This window comes from Penaeus japonicus, unplaced genomic scaffold, assembly GCF_977035675.1.
Source record: "Penaeus japonicus unplaced genomic scaffold, GWHDUDI00000001_assembly GWHDUDI00000001, whole genome shotgun sequence".
Classification (NCBI taxonomy): Eukaryota; Metazoa; Arthropoda; class Malacostraca; order Decapoda; family Penaeidae; genus Penaeus; species Penaeus japonicus.
Window position 1 is genome coordinate 56,776,716 of NW_028234403.1, and position 10,000 is coordinate 56,786,715.

The window sequence follows — 10,000 nt, forward strand, 5'->3', positions numbered from 1 at the left end:
ACTAACGATGCTCTAAGGGTGTTAGTGAAGGGTGCTTCGTGTGTGGTTAGTGCGCGAGATGCAAGGAAGGTTTAAGGATGGTTCTCGTTGACTTACAAAATGCACGGTCTGGTTGGCCGGGGCAAACCATAGCCCAGAGCCCCGTGTCCCAATGTCCTGTAAGGGGGATGTAAGGCTCAATCAACACACTCTTGGCTCATGGTCAGTGATGAGGATAAAATACTCTTGTTACCTTTTTTTTATGTGGTTTCTCTTGGGTCCTCGTGTCTTTTTTTTATTATTATTTTCTAAGAGCAACACTTTTTTTTTTCTTAATTTTCAATACCTTAATGCTCTTTTTTTATTTATTTATTTTTTTATGTCGATACCTTTTTCTTAATATAACTCCTGATAGAACCTTCGGAGAAGTTATTCCACTCTATTTCAGAACTGATAACCTACAACCCTTATCTATGCCTTAAAAAATTACAATACGGTAAAAAAAAAATATCTACCCATCCTTCACTTATCCTAGATACATTTTTTTCTTTTTTTTAATGCATAAAAGGAGAGAAAAAAAAAAAGAAACAGCAACTCGCAAACGAAGTGAGGAAATTTTAACGCGACTGCTTCACTCGAGCAGCATTGCAGCAACGAAAAATGGTAATGTCTGCCATTAGCAAGGACGACAGACGTTTCCGACCGTCTACCAGAAGGTCCATTCAACAAGGAAAGAAAATTGTTTGAAGAAAAAAAAAAGACCACAACTTTTGTTCCCTCTTGAATATGTTTAATTTTCTCTTTCTCTTTAGTACTCTTTCTTTCTATATTTTTGTTTTATCTATTTCTTTTTTCTTTCTTTCTTTCTTTCTTTCTCATTTTCTCCTTATCCCCCTTTCCTCCTCACGTTCCATCTTTCTCTCTTTATCTCTCTCTCTCTCTCTCTCTCTCTCTCTCTCTCTCTCTCTCTCTCTCTCTCTCTCTCTCTCTCTCTCTCTCTCTCTCTCTCTCTCTCTCTCTCTCTCTCTCTCTCACTCCCACTCCCACTCCCACTCCCACTCCCACTCCCACTCCCACTCCTACTTCCACTTTCACTCCCTCTCCCTCTCCCTCTTACCCCCCCCCCCTCTCTAATAGAAGAAATCCCACAAGCGACCCGAAAATGCTGCGGCTTTCATCTCATCTCTCTCTCTCTCTCATTCTCCCTCCCTCTCCCTCTCCCTCCCCCTCCCCCCTCCGTCCCTCCCTCCCCCTTACCCCCCTCCCCCTTCCCCCCCTCCTCCTCCCATCCCCCCTCCCTCCCATCCCTCCCCCCCTCCCTCCGTCCCTATCCCTCCCTCCCTCCACCCCCCTCCCTATCTCTCCCTTTTCTCTCAATCTCTTCTCTCCCCTCGCGAAATTCTTCCCCTCGATGTGACCGCCGTGGCCAAGCCGCCCCCAGCCCTCCCCCCCTCCCCCCCGCCCTGCAAATTCCTCGAGGTCTCCCTTCATCCAGACGGCCCAGGGCGATTTCCCTTCACCCAGAATCCCTTACGCTTAATGGCGCTATCAGCTTCCGGACAATTGCTTCACGTCTTCCCTTCCCGGTGGCAGAGGGAGAGAAAGGGCCAATCTTGTTTCTTCGGAGATGCTGGTGACCGCATGTGTAGATACGCACATGTTGAGGCGTAGACGTGCATGTAGATAGGTAGAGGTATATATGCGGATGTGTGTTGATATGTGCTGTCTTGGATTTGTTACCGGGAAGATTTTTTTTTTTGGTGTTGTAAGCACAGAAAAATAAACAACATTTACACAACACAAACACACACACACCAAAAAACAAACAAACAAACAAAAAAAAACACACACTCACACACACACACACAAACCACAACCCACACTCAGACACACTCCCCACACCCATACCCCCCCACACATACCCACACCCATACCCACACCCCCACACCCCCACACTCCCCCCATACCCCCCCCACTCCCCCCATACCTCCCCCCCCACACACACACACCCCCCATCGCCTCCACGCCTACCCTGACCCGAGATGGAACACTCCCATTATTGAATTCCAGCGCTGAATAGTGAGTGAATTGAGGATATTCACATGCAAAGTAGAGCAGAAGCATTGAAGGATCATACACAGGATCTTAAGCGAACCGTCCAATGATCCTGCATTGGCCAAAGGTCCGCAGGATTTTCTCGTCTCCCTTCTTTCCCTCCTCCTTCTTTTCCTCTTTCTCTTCCTTTCTCTTTCTACTTCTGCTATTACTTCAGCTTCTACTTCTCCTTTTCCTCCTCCTTCTTCTTTTTTTTTTCTTCTTCTTCTTCTTCTTCTTCTTCTTCTTCTTCTTCTTCTTCTTCTTCTTCTTCTTCTTCTTCTTCTTCTTCTTCTTCTTCTCCTCCTCTTCCTCCTCCTCCTCCTCCTCCTCTTCCTCCTCCTCTTCCTCCTCCTCCTCCTCCTCTTCCTCCTCCTCCTCCTCCTTCTCCTCCGGCTTCTCCTCCTTCAGCTCCTCTTCCTCCACTTCTTCTTCTTCTCCTCTTCCTCTTCTTCTTCTCATTCTCTCCCATCTCCTTCTAACCCTCCTCTTCTTCCTTTACCTACCATTCCACCTGTATCCCTTTTCCTCTCCGCCTCTATCCCTATCCCCCTCTCCCCTCTCACCACTCCCCTCCCCTCCCCCTTCCCCTCTGCCCCACCTCCTTTCGCCCTCCTCCAGTCCAGCAGCTTCAATTCTTAGATATTCCTAGGATTATTCCACTGTCACCTTCTCCCGTGTCTTGAATCCTTGCTCAATCCTTCGAAATCCTTGTCTGGTGGGATAATCCTCAATATATATAATGGTGTTTTTTTTTTTTATCTTTATCATATCTGTATGTGGGGAAGCAAAGATATCTCTTTTTTCTCTCTTTATTTTGAGTGTCTTGAAGATGTTGAGATACGTGTCTTTATTTCTATTTATTTCTGTTGTCCTTTATTTTCTCTATTTTTTCTTATTTCGTCTTCTTATATTCGTATCTTTTTTATGCTGTTATTCGTTGTATACCTTTCTTTGATTCGTTTTTCCCGATTTTAATTCAATTTCTTATTCTAATGTTCATTTTTTAAAATTCTTTTTCTTTCCCTGCCATTTCTCAACCCCTCTCTGTCTCTCTATCTTTTCTCTCTCTCTCTCTCTCTCTCTCTCTCTCTCTCTCTCTCTCTCTCCCTCTCTCTCTCTCTCCCTCTCTCTAATTCGCTTTCTCTCTCTGATTTGCTTTCTCTCTCTAATTCCCTCTCTCACTCATCCTCACTCTCTGCCCCCATTACCCTATTCTTTCCCCTCATCTTTAGCCTCATCCCTCCCCCTTCCACTTTTTCTGAAAATCCTCTTCTCATTCTCATTTTCCACGAGTGTCATCTCTTCCCGTTTTCTTAATCCTCGAATTTTCGTATTGCTATTCTATCTTTTTCATCCTCGCTATCATCTTTCTTTATTTCTATCCATTAATTTATCCTTTTTTTCATTATCCTCCCCCTTCATCTTTCATCATTGCTATCCATTCATTCACCGATTTCTTCCTTATCCGAAGCGTTTCTCAATTCATTATTTTTTTCATCCCTCAATCCATCTATTTTTTTTATAAAGTTATCCTCACCTTTCTCTCCCGTGTCCCATTTTCTCTTCAAGTTGATTAAAGAGAACTCTATCATCCTTATCTTCCTTTATCTCCTCTCTTGATAGCACACTCAGAAGGAGGAGGAGGAGGAAGTGAAGGATGAAATCACGTCAAAATATAATTGGTGAGAGGAAATTGCATATGGCCTTGTCTTGTTTGTTGTTGTTGTTGTTGTTGTTTTCTTTGTAATTGAGGTTTCAAATCGTATATCGTGATGTATTTATATTAATTATAGTTTAGAGGTGCTAGTTGAATATGAGACGTTGTGTGAGTGTGAGTGTGAGTGTTTGTATATATGTGTGTGTTTATGTGTTTGTCTTTTGTATTGCGTGTGTGTGTGTTTGCGTGTGTGTGTGTGTGTGTGTGTGTGTGTGTGTGTGTGTGTGTGTGTGTGTGTGTGTGTGTGTGTGTGTGTGTGTGTGTGTGTGAGTGTGTGTGTGTGTGTGAGTGTGAGTGTGAGTGTGAGTGTGAGTGTGAGTGTGAGTGTGAGTGTGAGTGTAAGTGTGTGTGGAAGTGTATGTACCCGTATACGCGTTTATGTAAAACAAAGAGAATATACATGACCATGGATAAGCTTCCTCATACAAAACCTCTCACTCGTTCTTCTCATTATCAATCCGCGCACAATATGCCACCAAAGTGATACGAGTTCCCAGCCTCCGCTCTTCTGGTAATTAACAAGGATCCCCTCTTAATATCCTGAAGCATCTATTTTTTTACTCTGACTGAGCGACATCCTACGTATCCTAAAGGGAGCTGGCGAGCTGTTCTGGAGCCGTGATTTGAAGGATTAAAAGGATAGATATTGTTGTTATTTTTTCTTCGTGTTTCATATTCATAGGACGAAAACATGACGCTGGATAACTTCCTAAATATGGAAGATTTATTTCTAGTTTCAATATACAACTGCAGTCACATCAATAAGAAGAAAGATAAAAAAGAATGATCAAAAGTCTACGATTCTGTCGAACACATAAACCAAGACTAAGGAAATGAATGATGATACATGTAATTGAAGTCATAGCAGTACTTTCTATCCTACGCATAACTATTGGCATTTAAAAACAAAGGGAGGAAAAAAGATCATTGACTCCACAATGCGATCAATTAGCACTCTCCACTTTAACAAAACGAAGAAAAAAAAAAAACATAAAACCAAAAAACGGACCGAAGAAAACGAGAGATTCGGGCAAGGCTCATCTCCAACTTACAGCATAGTCTTTTTTGTAACAGACTGACAGTTCTTGTATCACCCGCGCTGCTGTAGCCTGAAATGTCGTGGAATAAGGGAGTCATGAAGGGGAAAGCCAGGCTGCAACCCGCCTTTCGTGCATGAGCTGTGTCACATCAACATACAGGTGCACAAAGTGGGTAATAACACTCGAATGGCAGTGATGAAAAAAAGACTAAACAAAAAAGGTAAAAAAAAAAAATACAAAAAATACAAAATGCTAGTGGTGTGTTCAAAGCACAATTGCTGTGCGAACAGTTAACGTGTACAACTTGAGATTAAACCTCAGGGGTTCAAGTGCAACTGTGTTACAGAGATTACACGCACTGAAAACAAAACAAAAATGCTACCTCTCAATGAAAAAATAAAAAAATAAATAAAAAATAAAATCTATACCTGTTACAGATCTGAAAAGAAAGAATCATTATAAATACAGTTTTTGCTGGGTCACAAAGCTACATCAATGCGATCTAAGATACGTATATCGGATATACGCTAACGGTTTTAATAACATCTACACTGAAAAAAAAAGCCATTTAACACCAGTCTCGTGAGGCGTTTGGGAAACCATCTATTTCTAGCTAAAAAAAAAAAAAAAAAAAAAAAAAAAAAAAGTGGAAAATCAATTCTCCTTTTATACCAGGGACTCTTGGTTCTTTAAGCAAGCGTGGGGAAGCTAAGAACGAGTGGGAAAGAACACTGAAAATTCGTTTTCATCCCTTTTTCTATAATCTGCTCCTAGGATGTTGTTTTACATTGGACTGGATAGATAGCTTTTCTCTAACCCTAGCAACGTCTGCTAGATAGCGCTCTCCCGATAAAAATCCTATTTTGGACCTAAGATTACTCTAATAGATTCCCGTCTCATTATATCTGGAAGATAATACAACATGCATCGAGATATTAACAACCCCCACCCCCACCCCACACCAACCCACCCAGTCGAGCATCCGATGAAAGTCTACGGGATGGGAACGATCTTTTCATTACTTGCCTGTCGGGTAAAGCCGAAACACATCATGTTACTCATCCTTGTATCTCTCAGGACACGTCACTAGAAATGCTACCAATCACGTCTCGCAACACAGTGACGTGGCTAATAAACTCCCAACATGTATGCAAATACATTTAGAAACTTCTTATGAGAACAACAAAACGATTACAAAATAGATTATTCCAACACTAAAACTATTCCCTGTATCTTCCAGAGGTCCGACCTAGCTTACCCTTTTCTTAAACTTTACCTCCGTTCCTTCTTCTAAACCAGGAAAAAAAGAAAAAAAAATTCATCCAGGTTAGAATTGAACAAACTTCTTCACGGAAGCAATTAGTGCATCAGACCTACAGAGGTGTATTCCTTGGCAGAGGCGATTTTTTTTTTTCTTTTTACCGTAACTTTACCATCTTATTCGTTTTTCCAGCCGGTTTTAGCTTCATTTTTTCTTTTCTTTTTTTTTCTTTTTTTCTTTTTGTTTACTTCAAATGCGTTCATCCACTATTCGCTAAATAAAACAGCATCAAAAATTAAGCCCAACAGAAACGTTATTGATCACATATTTCTTCAATACCATCTACCTTTTAATACCGTCCTCATCTAACAACGCCACATCTCATAGAAATCCATAACCCATATCCAACGGATATCCTACCCGACCCCCACCCCCCCACCCCTTATCCCTTAACCCCAACCCGTATCCCTACCCCTGGACCCCCCATACCCCTCCCAAGTCCCTCTTACAAAACAAACCTCCCAGACATAACCTTAAAACAAAAACGAGAAAAAAAAAACATAAAAACACTTAGAAAAAAGAAAAAAAACACGTTTACGAACATACCATAGTGTGTGGTTGAGTCAGAGCAGGTTCTGGTCCGTACTGAGCGTATGGTTGGCGCCCCACGGATCGTACAGCCGCCCGTACGGTCACGTTTCCGGATATGGGCGCCCCTGAGCTGTAGTTAGCCACCACGACTCCTTCGAGGTAGTTCGCGTCTGCAGAGAGGTAGGAGGGGACTCTCACTTCGACCTGGGGGGGGGGGGGAGGGAGATTGAAAGGTAAGATACTTGGTATTCGTGGATAACAGTTGTAAATGATAATTATAACAAGAATGATAATGATAATGATGACAACAACAATAATAATAATGATGACAAGAACGATAATGATAATGATGACAAGAACAATAATAATAATGATGACAAGAACACTAATGATAATGATAACAAGGATGAAGATGATAATAATGTGAATAATAACAACAATAACAACGACAATAATAATAAAAACAACAAGGAAGATGGTGATTTTTTGTTCGCAAAAAAAAAAAAAAAAAAAAAAAATCAGCGCCCCAACACAAACTAAAATAATAATATATAATAAATATAAAAAATATAATAATATATAATAAATAATAATATATAATAAATAAATAAATAATATATAATAAATATAATAATATATAATAAATAAGATATAATAAATAAGTATATTGTATGTGATATTTCCAGTTTTTTTTTTTTCAGGGCTTTCCTTTCATGTAACTAGCGTAAAATACCCAAATCCTATGCAATAAAAGAATACCTTCTTGTTTTTTGTTTTTTTATATATATATTTTCATTCTGTTTCGTTTTGCACTACATTTAGACTTCCCTGTTAATATAATTCCTGAAAAAAATATATCAATTCTCTAAAACAACAATTCCCGATTTTTTTGTTTAGTTTTTACGACATCAAAGTTTGAAGTTGCAAGAAAAGCAAATTAGGTTAAAAGGTGGGAAAAAAATAAACAAATAAACAATTAGGTGGGTAGATATACCAATAAAACATAATATAAGCAATTAGGTAGGCAAGGAAAGAGTTAAATACGCAAGTAGGTATTTAGGTAGAATAGGTAGGTAGAGTACGTAGGTAGCATGTAGATAAAGACGTTAATAGGTATGAAATGAAAGAAGGAAGTATGTAAATAATTGGGTAAGAACGTAGTTATATCAGTAAGTAAGTAAATAGCTAAATAGATAAATGAATCCAAGTTAACATAGTTTCCCAAAAAAATACCCGCGACCAGATTTTTTTTTCGGAAACACTCGCCAGCCAAAACATCACGGCGAGCACGTGACTGTGTTGACCTTTTATGACCTTCTATAAACCTTTTTATAACGCCATTAACCTTTTCTCCAGAACCGGCTTTCAAAAAAAAAAAAAAAACTTTTTTTTGCAAACTTTCAGCTTGCAACTAAACGCTAGTAGAGTGAGCTTTGCAACACTCATGAAGGAATGCTATATTAAGCGAAAACTTTCTTGCAAAAACTAACAACAAGACGATTAAATAATACGTTTCATTAATACTCCCGAAATCAATATCCTTTGGCGGTGCAATACGCTTTGCAACCATGAAGCATAAATGGAAATCGTTCTTGTTAAGGGAATAACAAAAAAATATTATTTCGTTCATTAATGAAGTCAGGTCTGCATCACGGAAACCTAATTATTTGGGGGTTTTGCAAACTTGATTTTGCTGATTCGCCAAACGTCGACATATTGGCAACATTTGCTTTCCGTCTGTTGTTGTTGTTGTTGTTTTTATCATTAATTTACGTTTTTATTCCTCGAATTATTTTGATTTGCAGGAAAAAAAATTATGTTTTGCTCGACCGTTTGTGTGTTGATGAGGTGGGTGGTTGCGTGGATGGATGGATGGATGGATAAATGAATGAATGAATGAATGAATGAATAATGAATGAATGGATGAATGGATAGATATGTAAGTGGATATATGGATAAACGGATAGATATATAAGTGGATATGTAAATAAATGAATGAGAGAGTGAGTAAGTGAGGTAATGAAAAAAATGAATGTACGAACGAGCGAATGAAAGGAAGACGGGGACGACTGACAGAGGAGGAAGGAAAGGAGGAAGAGAAGAAGGAAGGAGGAGAGAAAGAAAGGGAGGAGCGAAGGGAGAGGAAGGGAGGAAGGAAGAGAAAGGAAGGGAGGAGCGAAGGAAAAGGAAGGGAGGAAGGAAGAGAAGAGGGAAGGAGGAGAGAAAGGAAGGGAGGAGCGAAGGAAGAGCATGGGAGAGAAGGGGGAAGGAGAAGGGAAAGGACGGGAGGAAGGAGGAGAGAAAGGAAGGGGGGAGCGAAGGAAGAGGAAGGGGAGAAGGAATAGAAAAGGGAAGGAGGAGAGAACGGACGGGGGGCGAAGGAAGAGGAAGAGAAGAGGAAGAGAGAGAAAAATGGAGGAGGAAGGGCGAAAGGATGAGAAGAGTACAAGAGAAAGAGAGATGGAAGCAAGGGAGGAATAACGAACACACACGCATGCACACATAATCCTGACTCATGCTGACCGGTGTCACGCAAGTCTACGTTGTGTGCACGCCTGATTACAGACAAGGCGCCCATCTATTACCCCCCTTCCCCCCTCATGACTGTCTCCCCCTCCCCTCCCCTCCCCTCCACACACGGCAGATCCGTCGTTTTATTCCCCCTTCCCTTCCCCTACCCCCTTCCCTTTTCTTTCTTTGAACGTCTCTGCTTTTATTCCCCATTCTAATCTCCCCACCCCTGTCTCACCTCCTCCTTACCCCCCCTCCCTCCCCTGTTTATCCTCTCCCTCCTCCCCTTTCTCTTCTTCCCCCTATTTTTCCCCAACACTCGCTCTCCCTCCCCGCTCCCTTCTCCCTTTTCTCCTCTCCAACGTAAACACGTTCCCTACTTTCTCCCCCCCCCCTTCCCCCTCCCCTCCTTCGTATACTCCCCTACACCATCTCTCATGCTCTCCCACTCCCCTCTCCCTATTCCTCGTACTCCTCTTCCCCCTCCCCTCCTTTACCCTCCCCCCCCTACACGCCCTCATCCCTACGCTTCACCTCCTTCCCCCCTCCTTAACTCCTCCTCTTTTTTCCCCCTTTCTTCACTCTCCCTCACTCGTACTCATCCACGACCTCTTCCCTCCCCCCCTCCCTTCCCCGCCCCCTTTCCTTTACTCTCCTCCTTCCCTTCCTCCTCCCCCACACTCCCTTTCCCTACCCGTTTACACCCCTCCATCCTTAACTCCCCCTCCCTCATACCCCCCTCTCCCTACTCCAGCCTCCTTTACTCCCACAAAACACGCCTCCCTCATAACCCCCTCTCTCCAC

General features: G+C 41.7%; 1 protein-coding gene across 6 annotated transcripts in view; it reads right to left on the minus strand.

Moving 5' to 3' along the window:
- LOC122253041 (CD109 antigen) overlaps nt 1-10,000 on the minus strand; it is a 259,385-nt gene that overhangs the window by 52,430 nt on the left and 196,955 nt on the right. For 4 of the 6 annotated variants that reach the window (XM_086543179.1, XM_086543193.1, XM_086543174.1 and 1 more), the window contains exons 8-9: nt 6,701-6,889; nt 97-156 (exon numbers count right to left, since the gene is read on the minus strand). In XM_086543179.1, coding sequence (XP_086399305.1) covers nt 97-156; nt 6,701-6,889 — 249 coding nt within the window. Of the gene's footprint in view, nt 1-96; nt 157-4,845; nt 4,903-6,700; nt 6,890-10,000 lie in introns of all 6 variants that reach the window. The other 2 variants (XM_086543197.1, XM_086543200.1) reach the window with 2 other exon arrangements.